This window comes from Coturnix japonica, chromosome 7 (genome assembly GCF_054131305.1).
Source record: "Coturnix japonica strain WE chromosome 7, WE-NBRP24, whole genome shotgun sequence".
NCBI classification, from domain to species: Eukaryota; Metazoa; Chordata; class Aves; order Galliformes; family Phasianidae; genus Coturnix; species Coturnix japonica.
In genome coordinates, this window is record NC_140669.1 from 17,968,694 (window position 1) to 17,985,727 (window position 17,034).

General features: G+C 37.9%; 1 protein-coding gene across 7 annotated transcripts in view; it reads left to right on the forward strand.

Annotated features, from left to right (window-relative positions):
- Positions 1–13,245, forward strand: part of RAPGEF4 (Rap guanine nucleotide exchange factor 4) — a 135,769-nt gene extending 122,524 nt beyond the window's left edge. For all 7 annotated transcript variants that reach the window (XM_015868498.3, XM_015868497.3, XM_085552492.1 and 4 more), the window contains 5 exons: positions 1,145–1,195; positions 1,809–1,896; positions 2,236–2,300; positions 10,458–10,512; positions 11,980–13,245. In XM_015868498.3, coding sequence (XP_015723984.1) covers positions 1,145–1,195; positions 1,809–1,896; positions 2,236–2,300; positions 10,458–10,512; positions 11,980–12,107 — 387 coding nt within the window. In that variant the 3' untranslated portion in view covers positions 12,108–13,245. The remainder of the gene's footprint in view (positions 1–1,144; positions 1,196–1,808; positions 1,897–2,235; positions 2,301–10,457; positions 10,513–11,979) is intronic.
- The last annotated feature ends 3,789 nt before the right edge of the window (positions 13,246–17,034 follow it).

A 17,034-nucleotide genomic window follows, 5' to 3' on the forward strand; every position in this document is an offset into this window, starting at 1 on the left:
TGGTTGTGTGGGGCAGTCAGTCAGTTTGCCAGGAGAATCTCTGCAGCTTGATTTTTAAACCTTAAATGTGTATAGATTATGCTAAAAACCAAACATCTAAAGCCCTGATTTTTGCAGTATTGTCACGCATTTACATCAGTTGCACGCACAAATTAGATATTTGCAGGTGCAAATGTCCAATTATACCACTTATTTCACAAATACCTAATCTGCATGCATATGCAAACTAGGCAGACAGTTGTTCACACACATCATTAAAAATTAAGCCCTTGCTGTGGCACACTGTAAATATCTTGGTAGGGCACACACTCCAAATGCAGAAAGTATTGAAAAAAATCATCCCTGCACTATAAAGTCTCTTAATTTTTAATGTTGCTCCCTGCCAATATTGGTTTATCAAAACAAGAAAGCTGATATCGTCTGAGTGTGCATAAAAAGTTGCTCTGAATAATTTATAACACATTTTATTGTCTTCATAGAAAAATATCATTTAATATGTTAAAAACAGTATGAGAGGGAAAAATATTTACTAACACCCATTTCATCCTATTTGCTGTGCAACCAACTGGCCATATTTACAAGCATAGGTATTGTGGGTTAAAAACTGTTCATTAACTTATAGGCTAGAAAGCACTAGAGGCCACTGGGCACATCAAGAATGCTGTTGTATTGACCAGAAAGCCTTCTGGAAGTGCCTGGGGATGGACTTGAATGTTGTGAGGGCAGTTCCTTGTAGGTGTGAATACTGAAGCTGAGCCACCCCTTCACAGGCCGTGTTTAATTTATATTTTGAGATAGACTGTAGTGGGGGACGTCCTGGAGCCACTCACTTAACTTTCACTTCCGTTCTGAATTCAGTGATTGCAATGTAAACCAATCAAAAATCTGAATCTAAACATCCCATGGGAGTACACTGAAGTTGGGATTTAGATCAGGATGCAGGTTTCCATGGCTGGTCCCGACTCTATTTATAATCTGGTTGCTAGGAGACATGTTGTATTTTAGATTAGCACATTGTTAGAAATATCTGGCAAAAAGAGCACTTTCCTGACTTAGGGCATTGTAGAAGGAACTAGCATTTACAGTAAAATTGCCATACAAATTGGATTTAATTAAGTTGTGTTATTTTTGTTTTTATTAACAGAAACTTCCAAGCAAGTTCAAGAAGATCTATGCAGAATTTGAAAGCTTAATGGTGAATAGCAATAGATCCCTTATTCTGTGCACAATCTGAGCTAATTCAGTTTCTGAGTAACTGATTTGAATTCCTTGATTCAGAACATTTTATGTGCCCTTGTTTGACTTTAAGAAGTTTATGATCCCATTTTAGAGCTGCTAAAACAAGTATGTATGACTAATAAATTATACTCTTAGGAGCATACTCTGAGATAACGTATGTATCACTCAAAGTTAATCTGGGAAACTCAGAAAAGCTTTATTGCATGTTTTCCGATAGCACATATGGGAAATTATATTTTACAACCTGAATTTTTCCAGGCAATACGTTTAATGTTACAGCATCTGCAGTATTGCCTCTGCAGCTGCAACGAAGGAGGTAAAACGTTTGGTCCTTTTATAAACAATTTTTTTGTAATCACCTCTTACCTTGCTATTTGGCATAAGAAATGATTGTCTCTGGCGTGTAAATTGAATGGGAAATTGATAAAAGGCTTAGCTTGCAGATGCACTTTTAAAGCCACAAGAGAAAGTGATGATTTTAATAAATGCCATGGCATCTAAATGAATGCATACAGTGTCTTAATACATGTAATAATACATATTACTAATTATTTGATTTTTTTCTTAAGGATCCATCAAGAAACCATAGGGCCTACAGACTAACTGTAGCTAAATTGGATCCTCCAATAATTCCTTTCATGCCTCTACTTATAAAAGGTAAGCTTGTATGCTACCAGAATTATTAACTTGAAAGCTATTTGTCAAATATTTGAAGAGCCAGAGTAAAAGGCAGCAAAGAAAAGCAAAAATCAATCTCAGTGTGGGGTATGATCTTTTTCCATTATAGAAAGTGTGACACAGAGTCAGGAAAAACTGCTTTGGTGCATCTGAATATTATACCTCAATTTTACTAGCTTCAGAAATGCTGTAAATGAAAGCCTAAATGTTTTACTTTTATAGCTGCTTTGATTGTTGTAAGGAATAGATAAAATGTTCTGTTGATTTGTATGCCACGATTCAGTTATGGACTTTAATGTGTCTTTTATTCCCATACAGACATGACGTTTACTCATGAGGGAAATAAGACGCTCACTGACAACCTAGTAAACTTCGAGAAGATGGTATGTATTACATTTTTGAAATGATGGTTGTGGGTTGAAAATTAAAGAAAAAAAGCCTTCTTATTCATCTCCTGAAGACTGAATTTCACACCAATGACTTCTAGGGCCAGAGAAAGGGAATGCAGCACCTAGCGCTGGCAACAAGAGTGCATTGTGCTCACAGCCTGCACCCTCTGCCTTTCTGGAAAACCTCATGGAGGTAGAAAAGAAACTGCCCAGTGAGCCATGCACAGCCAGAATGTTTCCTAGGAGAGGCAGCAGCAGTGATAGGAAGCAGAGCTGTTAGAGATGGCTTTTAACAGCCAGTTTGAGACCATACTGTGATTTAACTGCTGTTCCTTCAAACAAGACTGAACTGCCTCAGGCTGGGGCAGTTTTGCATTGCTCCTCAGAGAGTGAAAGGACCTTTAATACAGAACATGCACATCTTATTTCCACTTTAACAAGTGGAAAGAGTGTTCTATGACTTGCTTGCTTTCATATTGGAAACAAATCAGTGACAATAGGTTTGATTATTATTTCTTTTTAATTTTTTTATTTAATTCTGCACCCAAGCTCTCATCATTTCATCCCATAGGAGAGATCTTGACTGAAACTCAAGTTTCTCAGTAGTGAGAAGAAATTTTCTTGGCTACTAAGGCCACATTCTCAGTTAATGTGATTAATGACACTCAGATGGGAGTTCCCAGGGTTATCCATGCTCAACTATAAGCAACCACACTGCAAAACCAAACCTTGACTTTCTGTGTCTGCAGTTAAGCTCCATTCAGCAGTGCTAAAACATATATACTGTGGTACCCATGCCTACTTGTTCTAAGTACTACAGTAACCACATCCACTGCACTCCAGAGGAGCATCTTGAGCTGTGATCTTTTTCTGAAGGGGAAAAAAAATGAGAACTTTGAGCTCTTTAGAAAGCTTCATGGAAAAGTGATTATCAGTGAGTAAATTCTTCTCATAAGATATAACTCTCTGGTTCCAGAACAGTCCTAGAGTGGAAATACCATTCTACTTAGCTGAGACTCTCATGTGTGTAAATGGTTGTACTAATGCCTGCGTAAGGGCCTGACCTCACTTTTCAGTAATGAAATATGTAATTGCATATGCAGACTCTGTTAACAATTCTTTCCTGAGGCCCTGAGCTTTTCTGCCTGGGGAAAATGAATTTTTCCTAGACTGCCTATTCTTGTTAGACAGATAAATACAACTAAGTGCAGATGATAAGTATTTGTGGTAATACAAAGGGATCTCAAATTTGACTGGAGCACTGCCAAACTATGGAGATAATAACTGTATTGTTAAAACCATCTAAGTCATTGGTTCTCTACCTTGTTTGGCCTAATTGCATGTCCCAGGGCAAAGAGTAAAACTTGTAAGCTTAAACTGACCTATATGAAGGCTGCTGCAGATCTGCCCTTTTCACCCATATCTGCACATACCTTTATCTTCAGAGTAGAACCAGAAACAAACCAGAACATGTTTTCCTAGTAACACCCAAATGTTTGATACAAAATTTTATACAGAACGAATATAGTATTATCTGTTTTGATCAGTAATCTGAGCTTCAACTATTTCACTTAGGAGAGGAAACTGAAGTTCAGTTATTTTATTTTTTATGCTATTGATAAGAATCAAAACATCTCATGTTCCTCCACATAAGAGGGCGAGGAATGTTCTCCTTGCTCAGACCTCTAAGCCTTTCTTTAGTTAGTACTCTATCTAAAGGCTCTTTCTTCTTTTTCTCCTGGCCTTATTACAGGTGTATATTTTGTGTTTTTAATGCTCCTTACTGGCTACTCTGCATGTGCCTACTGCTTCTCCCTACACTTAGCTCTTCAAAACAGCATGTATTTGGATTCCACTGATGTAACTCATTCAAACCCTAATGTGAGCCTGGCAGTTTTCAGATTTTTGTGTGTGCCATCAGGTCCAGAAAACAAACAAACAAACAAAAAAAAACACCTATGGTAAAACTACTGCCTATTTATGTTAAGCTTACAACAGTCATATCCACAAACTGCCACAATTGCCAGATATTAACTAGTGAAAACAAGACAAGACCACTCAGCCATATAACTCTCAGATAAAGTGTGCTCTCTTTAACAAGCATAAACTCAGAGTAGTTATGTGATATTATTCTGCTCATTTCCAGAGAAAAGTAGAAACCAGATTTCATCACAGGAATCATGACCTGCTATTTGTCGTTTCTGCATGTTTGTTGTAGTGCGTGGTATTCTGCTCCAAATGGAGATATCTCTAAATATTCCTAGGAACTATTCTATTACTGAGCCATCTAAAACATCTTCATTCTTTGCAAAACAGTTTCCCTTGATCTTAACTCTGATGCTTGCTTAAATTTTGAATAAAAATGTCCAGGTAGTTCTCACTGGTGGTGCCATTTTCTGCTGTAGGAGATGGGTCCCTCCATCTCTCATGTAAGCAGTGATGAAACTGAGAACAGCCGCTGGCATTGTATCTGCATTCTCACCACAGAGCTCTGATCCCAACAGCTGATGTGTTGCTGACAACTTTATTCCTGTAACTAGCAGCCAAAAGTAGAAGTTTGATCTGGTGGCATCCTTTAGCTGAAACTGAAGCTTCCTTTAAATCTTTTATGTTTCCTGATGTTCCTGCCGTTGTTTATATTAAACGATGCATCTTGAAACATGCAGGAGCTGTCAGGCAGTGTCTGAGCCAGGAGTTCTATGAGTGCCAGAAAGTGCGAGGCCTGATTTCCTCAGAGTTTTTGTACCATGATTGTTTGAGCTCTGCTCGGAGCCTTCCTCGTGGCTGGGACTTGTGTGCTTTCTTCATGGCTGGGGAATTCTGCATGAATAGGCTTTTGTCATAACATAGGAACTTATGGCCTTTTCCCTAAAGGAGACGGAAGAGGCCCTTTACATGGTCCTTCTCCACAGCTGTGTGTTTTCACAGAAAATTGGTAGGAACTTCCTTACGATGGACATGTTGGGCTTTTTCTCAAATTTGACAAAATTATTCAGAAAAGGGGAAAACATTGATGTTAAACATGTAAGCCTAATTTGTTTGTTTGTTTTCAGAAAGTCAGATTAGAAGAGAAAGGAACCAAGTCTAATTTTTTTTTTTTTTGCTGTACTTCTTTGTGAATAACTCTTCAGAGGTGCAGTGGCAATACTGCGGTATTACAGTGTTGAGGGGACATTGCTCCAAAGAGCATCACCAAGTTTTACCTGCTGCTATCTTTGTGACTACCTGCTCTTTCTTCCTGTTCCCTGTGTGCTGATCCCCACGGAAGTCTCTAATGTGGGGGAGGCTGTGATGAACAGACGATAAGGAAGGTAAACCAGGGAAGAGAATGCCACGTGTGATAGAGGCACAGTTATGTGCAAACAGGGAAGTTTGTAAGCTGACCCAGGTAGTCTGTATGTGATGTGGGCAAAAGCAGTATTTAATGTGTCAAAAATATGTATGCTCTTGGTATTTGCTATGTTTTTTGCCATGCCACTTTGTTTCATGAAGCAAGGAAGCAGGGAGATGGAAGAAATGAGAATTTGCCCCTAAAATCCAGCCTGAAACCCAATACTTACACTTCTGTAAGTAAGCAGACAGAATAAATTACTGCTATTAGTAGTGCAAGTGTTTTGTAAAAGGTTTGTCTTCAGTACCAAAAAAGACATTGTTTTAGAGCAGTATTGAAGTTCTTCTTTTCTTTTTCACTGTAAAAAGCTGATAGAGAGACAAGTATTGCTTAGATGTGCCTTCTATGTTGTCTTTGACCTTGTATGGTAAAAACTACCTGCATCTTTTCTCCATTAATAACTTGGTAGTAGCTGTTAGTTTTAAGTGGTGCCCTGTAAGATCTAAATCTGTACAAACTAAAAGGCTAGTTTTCATAGAGGACTGAGGAATGAATAGGCTTGTAAAATTTCTGAATGTTGCAGTTGTAGTTTGGCAGGTTGAGGGTATTCTGAGATCTGCAAGCAAGTGAAAGTATGACAAAAGATTGTACATAGCAAACAGTTTATGACCTGGAATACACATTTGTCTTTTAGCTCCATTAATGACCTTCTTTTCACATGAAAAAGAACCCCCCGCCCCCCCCCCCCCCCAAAAAAGCTGTCAGTAGTATCAGTTCTTTTAAACTGTATAATATCAATAAAAGAGAGAAAACATGCAACCTGCAAGGCACTAATGTGTACATGGTAATATATTACATATAAGTCACACTGCTTTTATAACTATTTATATTTACAAACAAAACAAAACAAAAAGAAAAACAACAACACAAACAAACAAAGCAAAAACAACCATAACACTTTTCTTAAGATTATGTCTTTCCAAGGAAAGAATGGAGAGGAAGATGAGGAAGTTAATGTGCGTGATTCTTCTCAAGGGCAGGCAATACTTCATACAGTTTATTTTCTTCTTGACTACACACTGTTTTCCACACCTTGGCTGTACAATCCTGCACTCTCACTGCCACTACTGAATTTTGCATTCATAGAGAGAGGGAAGATGAAGTTATTGAGGAACTTTACTGATGCCATTTCTCAAATCATCAGACAGCCTGAACTTTCCCTAGCACAATCTCCACATAGAATGACTGTGCAGCATCTCAGAAATGGCACCTGTAGAGGGAGCAGAAGTCACAAAAGAGATCTGAAACCGCTGACCTGCCATGACAGCAAAAGGCAGTGCCATGATGCTGGTCACTGATTCCTCTTTTTGTCAAAGTTCTTCACCCTTCAGGTGTGAAATGAGGATTAGAGAATCTGTGCATATTGGTTTTCGGGTTTTGTGGAGATGAACAAAAGGGAATTCTCACTCTGATCCTTATGCAAAAAAGGGCAAACATTCTTTCATTTTTTGGAACATAAAGATTATGCAAAAAGTATGTGACTAAAGCCCTTACTAGTTCTATGGCATATATGAATATGTATAACATTTAAAAACCTCAGTTTGGAATGGATTAGAAGATAATGTGCTGGCCTGCTGCCACTACTTCAGACTGCATAAAACTTGAAAGGATATTGTTGTTGTATATATAGCATGCTGGTAGCTGGTAGTTGCAGTTGCTTGTTATATTATGCAGTTGATTTATTTCAGAAAGATCCATATTTAGTCTTGTATGGCTTTTTGATAATAGTCTTTCTTAGCACAGTGAGTAAACACAAGTTCATTTTTGCAGCCAGTGACTAGAGGTAATCCTCTGAAGAGAAAAAAAAGAGCTGGCAATTAAACTTCTATTTGGCCATTTTCTCCCTGTTTCCAGTTTTCTTGCATCAGAAGAAGAGAATCCAACTTATCTGCATGATTCAGAAAGGGAAATGCACATCATGTGCTGTTTTTCTGTCCAATTTACACCTTCCAAAGAGGAACTAGTTTGGGTTTATATTGGATAGTGAAACAGCTCTTGCAAAAAGCAATGTGAAAGGAGATCTTGGAGGATATATAATGCTCCAGAATCTCCCTGTTTGGTTGCAGAGTTCTGGCCACAGTTCCTCTGTTTTTTCTGCAATAACACCCACTTTTTCATTCCCTTGTGTTTCATCATTTCCAGGATAGTTCTGAATGCACAGATTGAATAAGATTATCCCCGGGAACAACTCCTTAAAATTAAAACTTTCAGCCAACTGAAGGAGACCGGGCAGTTCAAAACTTAACCAGAAGTCAGAAGAGTTCATTGTCATTTCTGTTTTCCTTGCCAGACCATATTGTGGATGTTTCTCACATAAAGGAAACAAAGAGTAAAATTTTTTCACAGAACAGTCTTTTTGATAAATGTAAGTTTTGAAAGGAGAAACTTAATGATAAGCTAACAAAAAACTGAGCACACAGCCTAGCTCCAAAGCCCATTATTAACTGAGGCTTCAAAACCTAAAACTTTCCCAGTATTAACTAATAGGGTATCTATAGACAACCCAACCAGAAAGCACATCAAGCAACACCAGAAATCTTCATGAGGATTAATTATACTTAGAAAAGCTCCCATTTATGTTAGATGCTCTTGATACTTTATCAGGTTGGCTGGTCCAATCCAACTTCATGATCTTTCCTTTAAGCAGTTACTTTGGATAAGTGGTTTTTGAAATAATACGTGTCAAAATAACAGCAACACATAAGACTCAGAGCAAAATATGAAAGCACAGAGTTATGAAACATTCATGTTTTCATGTTCATGTTGTTTTGATTTTTTTTTGATTGGGTTAGACTTGAAGAACCAACACAGTAATATGCAGTACGTTCCGTCTCAATCCAGTATTATAAAGGGTGCTTATCCTTGAGTATTTAAGAGGATCCATCAAAGTGAATGGGGCTTATTCACACGCTTAATGCTAACCACATATGGGAATGTTTGCAAGATAAGTAAGTGCCTTAGAAAATCTGTTTAGTAATAATGGCTTGAAGAAGTATGAAAATTAACATACTATGAAAGTGACTCTTACTTGAAATCTACTTATTTTCCACACATGAATCCATATGACTTTAGAAGCAATGTAAGCAGGCTCATATCCAGATTCCCATGATCTTTCATAAATGTGTGTTAAAAAGTATTTTTTGCATCAGTTTCAGAGTGCCAGCATTTCATCTGATTACAAAATGCATAATTACAAAATGCATAATTACAAAATGCATAATAATATGCAGTATGTATCAGTAAGCATTTCTAATGGTGACCACCAGCCACACATTTTGGATCTTGACAATGCATTAAAATGTCAAAGATAATTCATCTGGTATGTGTGGAAGGAATGTTTTACTTATGTGTTTCTCATTCTTGGAATGATACTGATATTTATTTGACCACTTTCACCTAAGATAATAATTTTGCATCAGTTCTGAGAATCATACAGGTTTAACTGTTTGCTAGTAACAAATATATCATTTTGTTGCGTAAGAACTTGTGAATCTCACACAATTTCAAGTAGGTATGAAGCAGCTTTGTGAGAGTGGGCTATGTTAAAGCATGAAACTATGTTGTAATTATTGGACCATGTGCTGGAGCAAACACTAGACTCTGGTGGTTAGCTTTTCCCCATTCTGCTAAACTTTATTTAAGCAAAAGATATTAAAATAAAGATTCAAAAAAGAACAACAACAACAACAACAACAAAAACAAAAACAAACAAAAAAAAAAACAAAAAAAAACCCACCCCAAACAACAGTGAATGAATAGAAGTTTCTAGCTAAGGAAATTCAGTGCTGAAGTTTCAATTTATTTAAGATTGTGAAGAATAATTCTAGCCAGTACTGGTGGATGGTGCCGTTACTTACAAAAGTCAGTTAAAATCTTGCAGTCCAGAATTAAAGCTTAAGTGTTTTGCTTTATGACTTAGCATCATTTCTTCTTAAAAACTATTGTAAAATAGCATCTGATTTATCAGAGCAAAATATATTGAGTCACAGTTTCTTACTTGAGTGAGTGAAATGATCATACTGAAAAGCAAGCACAGCCAAAGAGGACTGAAGTGAATTCTGCTTTTTTTGTGAATTGCCAATAGGAGTATCCATGTATCCATCAGAAATTAATTTGCTTCTCAGTTGGATCAGATTACACTTGTGCAAGCTAACACTAATGTGTTTGCTTGATGAAACCTGCCCAGGACCACAATGCTATCCATGTCCGTTCCTACCTGTGAGCTCAGCATGCTTGAGAATTGGTGAAAGTAGCTCTCATCTGGTCATTTTTTAGTGTCATTTCCATGGAGGACTCCATTTCAAACTCAAACAGATATGATACATGAAAGCTGTTTAACTGCTGATTGTGTTCTAGAAATGTCTTTGCTGCTAGGAGCTGATGGTCTGAAAATGAAAAAGTGCACATACTCCAAGCCATTGTAGATGATATTCAATTTGCTTTTTAACATGGAAATATTGTATAAAATAAATGCATATTGAAGGAGCTGATTTTCATCCTTAGTTAAAGCATTTTGCAGCATCCAGATAAGGGAAAGGGCTTTCTGAGCTCATGTAAATTACAGTCATGCTTATTTAAAGCCTGCATAAATGCAAATCACACCCTACATATAAGAATATCAACCTTAAAATTATATTTTCATTCACAAGACTTATTTTATTGGCATATGTCTTCACGCACAGGCACAGTTAGGTGCTTCGTTTTAATGATGATGAAATACGGTGCTTGTATGCTGATTGCATCCCATCTTTTCTTTCCAGCGCATGATTGCCAACACTGTCAGGACGGTGAAGTTCTGCCGAAGTCAATCTTTCAGTAAGTGTATTACAACATCTGCACAGTCAGCATTGCCACCAGCAGTTACAATTTGTGTTTAACAGAATCTAAAGTACCTGGTTTCCAATGAATCTTCCTTGTTTCACAGGGCGAACTCTCTTTCTGAAAGTTCCAATAAGCTCATTCTCCTCCATCTCTTTTCAAAGAGTGCAAAGGAGCTGAGTTCTGTGAGGTCTCTACAAAGCCCTCAAATTAGAATAGGTTGAAATAAGCCACTGGGCTCAGAAAGAGTTGAAGTGAGGTCAGCAGATGAAAGCACATAAACAAATGCAGGACAGTTGCTTGCATAAGCCCTGCTTTTGTAGGAAACCAGGCCAGAAAGATGACATTATGGGTGTCATAACTGCCTAAGGTGATGAATTTAAAACTTGTTTGTCAGTATAATTATCTGAACCTGTATGGAGCCAGGTAAGATGATGGCGCTGCATGATAGCCAGACTTGCTCTGCAGGCCTTGTCCCATCTTGGACTCAATGGCACTGTGTTTCTCAATGCTTCATTTGCTTTGCCACACAGCAGTCCTCCTCTTTCTCAAATAACAGAATAGATACTCTAAAAAATACATTTTTATTCTTTTTGTCTGCATCAAAACATAACTCTTGAATATCAAGGAAGCTTTATTTCCAGCCCAAGTTTTTTTTTCTGGCTGTATGTCTTTTAATTTCCATTTATTAGGCACTAGTGAGATCTCCACATGTAAGTTATTGAGAAATTGAAATGGATTTTCACTATACTTGATACTACAAAATGTCAGTAGTTAGTTGTGCTATACCTAAGTCCTGTGCTTGGCATGTATTTATTTATTGGATGCTTCAGTATCTTTCTGTTGGAGAAGTTTGTTAAGTTACCTACCACACATTTCATTAAATTATAAACTGTCCACTGTGAGGCTGAAGATACTCGAATTGGGAGTTAGTGGTATTTCATAATTGTTATAGGAGTACTTACAATGCAGTTATACTAAGTACTGTAAATAGGTGGTAAACTTTGAGTCTTGAATGGGACAGCACTACAGTGTTATGGAGATTTAATGATGAGATAGAAATGGGAATATTTCATGAAAGGAGCCTTAAATCTATTATATATTTTTTGAGCACTGTGAACACTGCTGGTTCAAAAGCAAATAAGAAGCTTTAAATCATGCTAGTTAGTTATTGAAGTTATAGCTGTTGACAGGTAAGGTGATGTATAAAACCATAACCAAGAGCCATCAGTTCAAGTAGATGTAGCCACAGATAGCTGGGAGGAAAAGTTAATTTGTAGGGGCAGTAACCAGAAAGACTATCAGATATGAAGGAAAGGTTTCAAAGAGAGAGATTTCTAAATATTTTCTTTGCAACTCACCAGGATCTGGTGCTTCCTGTGACAGCTTATAATGAGTTATGCATTCTGTTCAGGCATTTGTTCATTTAAGTGTATCAATCCTACATCATTTCTCTTTCACTAGATCCTGACGCAGCCCTAGCTAATAAGAACCATCAGGATGTTCGGAGCTATGTGAGGCAATTAAATGTGATTGACAACCAGAGAACTTTATCACAGATGTCTCACCGACTAGAGCCACGTCGGGCATAAACATTTGAAGCAATGATGAGAAATGATCTTTTATCCTGTCAAGGTCACTTGTTAAGAACTTCACTTTCTCTGCGACTGCACTGCCACTACAAAAATAAGCAAAAACATATTGTAAGGTCTTAGGCAACGCACAATGTACTGCCTGTCAGAGAACTTTGACTGAGAAAGAATTTATGCACTGTAGCTGTAAGGGTGGCCATGTTGTGTACTATTAATTCATTTTAAAGTGTGGTAAATGATTTTTGTATGGATTTTAAAAAAGGGGAAGAAGAAAAATGGTGTAAAATTCACACACACACACAAAAGAAAAAAAAATAAAAGGCTTCTAACACTTCTAAGGGAGACACTGTTTTGCTCTCTAACTAAAAATATATGTTTTATAATTTCTTGCCTAGGTCAGGAAAAAACTGACATGACAGTTTTGCTTCCCCAGCTACTGCTGACCTCAATATGAGATGTAGGTAAGCATCTGATAATAGAGCAGAGGTTTGGGAGAATTGTCCAAGGTACAGTTCCATTCAGGGAATACTTAAAAAATTCCCTTTGAAATACAGCAGATACTAAGAAAAAATTCTAATATTATTCGTACTGCCTACTTCAAGCAGTGTGGCCACTTCAGAAAACTGACAGGACTGAATATATTTTGAATGATAACTAGATTAATCTGTGTTTACATTTTACTTCTTTTTTTAAACTATCAGGTTTTTACAAAATTCCACTTTGAATTAGTAATGCTGTCAAAACCTTCAATAGCATAAAGGTAGCAAAAGACTGGTTCAAAATGAGCACAATATGCACAAACAGATTTCCTGATAATAGTTTCCTGGACATCAGACCTTCAGCTATGATTAATACTGGCTGGCTAACAAGTATTTTCTGGTCTTAAGCATTTACAAATATCTAAATTTTCAGCCAATTGTTTTGCACTTTCAACAGTCTGTAAATAAATATTAATTCATTACATTCTAGAATATTTATTTATGTAATAACCACTGTACAAAAATAATTGTTTTATTTATTTTATTGAGCATGTTCTCAAGTGCAGCATTTGTCTTTATGTGCATCTCATATGTAGGAATTGTGTGACGTGTTTTCTGTAAATAACATGCAGTACCTTATTAAACGTAATTGCCAGAAAGGTTTTGTCACTGGCCTTATTTGCACTTTCAGCTTCATTCCTGCATAAGTCCTAGTGCTGTTTGTTGGCAGGTGCAGTAAATTCATTTGTATTCTGCTGGGCCTTCAGGCTAAGAAGGGCCCTGACACTCCTATGTAAAGATAGAAACCACTTATAGTGGAAACATTTAAATGAAGAAGTGATGAATTCTTATTTTTAGTTAACTCAGAAGTTTGTCCTCACTCACAAATGTGAACGCTCTGACCTACTGACCTCGGACAAGATTTTACCTTGAGTAACACCTTGGCTGCTGCCCTCCACAGGACCCAGAACCACAAGGTGATCTGTTTGGGGCCGTTGGTGATCAGGAGTACCTGAATGCTCCCTGGGATGGCTGTGCTGTTGCTGAGCAAGCATGTGTGGGGCCTGGCAGGTGCCAAGAAAATGATAATGTTTGCATGGCCAAAGTCCTTCCTATTGTATTCACACCAGCTCTGCTCAGGGAAGCTGAATTTTATAAAACCAATTAAGCCTGATATTAGAAGCTGCAGGTATTTTCTCATGATTAAGTTTCAGAGATTCCCTTATTGATACAGACTACCTCTCAGACACAGGGTATACTTTTCTTGGAGTTGAGCAGGATGCTGTGCTGTCAGTGTACATAGAAAGATTGTATTTTTTTAATCTCTAAAAATAATTCCAACTTTTTAGTTAAATCAAAGTCTGCAAAAGCTGAGGATCACCAGGGAAACACTGATATGCTAGACTACTAGCTGTTCTGTACCTGCATTCTGCAAAGGAAAGAATTACGCAGTTAAGAAATATTCTGCAGCATGATGACATAATTTATTTTAACTTTGCTGTCTGACTAGAAGTTCAAGATGATTCAGAGGAAAACCAGCTAAAACCATAGAGACGAGTTTCTGTCTTGTTATTTCAAGTGATAAATATTTCTTATTTTCCTTTGTACTGTTCTATGAGTATACTTCTTATAGTTCTTTCAGATACAGACTCTTCCCAGAAGCAAAGCATGCATTAGAATAAACTTCAGGGATAGAATTAATTCATAAGATGTTTTTATCTTTACAATAAATTCATAACATTTCTAAGTTCATGATTATATTTGTTCCAGATTTATTCCTATTGTTTGGACTTTCATTTATTACTGTGTTAACTGGTTTATAAAGCTGCCAAGTTTCAACTTGGCTCTGCACAAGGGCTGATTCTTCATCCATTTAATGTGCTTTTATCCCCTTTATTTATTCTTTTATTCCTTAGAGCCTCTAACTGCCTCACTTATTTGTTGCCAGTCTCTATCACGTAGATACATCCCAGTGATTCAGAGATTTTATGGCACCTCAGTGTCAACAAACAAATGCAGTTTACCTATCTCAATGAAACTGGTGTCTGGCATTTTTAAATTTTCCAATAAGGGCTGCTGTATAAATAACAGCTCGCTATCTGTGCATCTCACTCATTCGAGTGGCTCAGATAGTTGCTATGGCACTGATCACAGCCGACATACCTAGAGATTAAATGAATTAAGCTACCTTCTGGCTCTAGGATCTGTATGGGGCTCCTCTCATTCCTGCTGTTGACTTTACAACTGGAAAGCAGCTGTTGATCCATTGCTCTTGCTGTCTGAAGCCTCAGTGTCGCAATAGCATGAAGAATGAAAAGGAACTCCGGAAACATTGAAATGTATTAATAACTCTATTGCCTTCACTCTGCACCTGCAGCCACGAGTCACAACTCCATGCGTTGGAGCGCTCTGCTGGGTCCACGCTGGGTGAGTTGTAGCATTCTTTTTGGCCTGATTTTGGCATGTGCCAACTCACACAGCATAGGAGTGTCCAGGCATGATCTGGTGGGGCTGTTCTCATTGAAAATGGGAGACATTTGGCCTGTCTGAATTTTCCCCTTGCAGCCCATAAGGAACCTGGAGATTTCACACCGCACCCCATACTGCTTGAGCAGGTACTTATATCAGCACTTCAGACTGCACAAATGTAAAGCTGTTCAGAAAAAGGATTATAACTTAGGGTCTCAAGAGCCAAAGAGGACTTAAAGCCAGCTCATGGCCCCAAGCTCCTGTCCCCATTTTCTTTGCTAGCAAAGTCACAGTGGTGCTTTAGAGATGGGAGGCAATCTGAGGCAGCATCCATGATCCTACTGCTGGGGACACGTAAGGTTGCAGACCCCAGAGTCTGTATGGTAAAACCTTGGGCATTTTGGAAAACATCTAACATCATCCCACAACTGATACAGCTTTTTGCAGTAAGTATGGAGCATAAAAATCTCTACTAAGAGCTACAGAATCAAAAGGGTTACAAGATTGTGCTCTCCCCTTCACAGCACATTTTCCTGTTGTAGCTTTGTTAGGATTTATTGTTTTTCTCCATGCCTAGCCCTGGTGCTGGTCAACACTATGTAAAGCCATGGAACAAAAGCTAAGTCCAGGGAGGCCAAACCCAGAGTACCAGAAGGCTATTGCTGTTCAGTAAAGGCAGGATCCAGACACTTTGTTCTAACCTGATCAGCTGTAAAGACAAGTTGCTGCCAGACAAAAGAGTTCAGACGTGTTTGTAGGACTCATGGAGGATTTTGTGTTTTTTCCTCCTAAGGAAAGTGCTGTGAAGGCACATGGCCTCAGCAGACCAAGTACAAAGAAACAGGGACAAAATAAACCCCTCTTTTCAAAGACATAGTGGCAAAACAACCTTTTAAGTGCAAGAAGTTTAAATATAATTTAAAAATCTTACAAAGTGAGTCAGAAAGAAATCAAAAGGTTTAAGCTGCAGGGATTCCAAAAGAGATGATGAATATTGCTTCCAAAAAAAAAAAAAAAAAAAAAAAAAAGTTAACAAAATGTAACGGCAGAAAATTATAAGTCTAAATTGTTAACGTAGCTTCTTAGTAAGGTCAACTGCATAATATACAGCACCTTAACCTCTTCCAGCAATTTTTAAACACCATGCAGCTTAAATAGACTACTTCTGAATTCAGCAGTATTTCTTCTGGGAGCTCTGAATGCAAATCAAGAGGTAATAGTGTAAGAAAATTAAAAGATGTGCTATTCCCATTTCATTTTTTGTACTGATAACAAGGAAAGCAGCATAGAGAGTGATATGGCGAAGTGAAGCTCTAACTTGAATAGCCTTTCTTTCACTGTTAATCTGAAATGCATTACACCGTGCCTTTTCAAATAATCATAATGTTCTTTACTTTATCCTGCATTAAAGTTTAGCAGGCACAAGCAGTAGCTGTCACGAGAGGTCAGTGTATTAGCAATAAAAGAAAATAATGACCAGATTAAAAGTTGTCATTGAAATCACTAAGCCAGAAACTTCTCTGGTTGCCTGAGTTCAGCCAGAGCTCAAACACACAGCACAGCCCTATGTCCTGCCAGGCCACAGCTTCCTCTTCTGCCCTGAGCCAGGCTGAGGGAGACCAGGGGAGGCCCAGGGAAATACTGGGCATGGCAGGGGCATTCCTGACCAGCTCAGGCTGCACTACTGCAGGGCAAGGGACTCCCTGACACTGTTAGTAGCTAAAACCTGATTTCCAGGTTCTCCCCATGGTGAGAAGCCATAGTCCAGCTTTGCCATCCCACAGCAGGAAAGACACACTCTCATTTAATCTGCTCTGAGCCCTGTATTAGCAAGAAAATAGTCCTCTCTAACTAAGGAAATACCTTGCAAGATCTATGATGAATGTAATCCATCTGTGGTCTTCAGGTCTTGATGGCTTATGGCTCAAGTGATGAAGGGACTATTTGTAAAAAGGTAAAGTCTTACAATTAAATGAGTG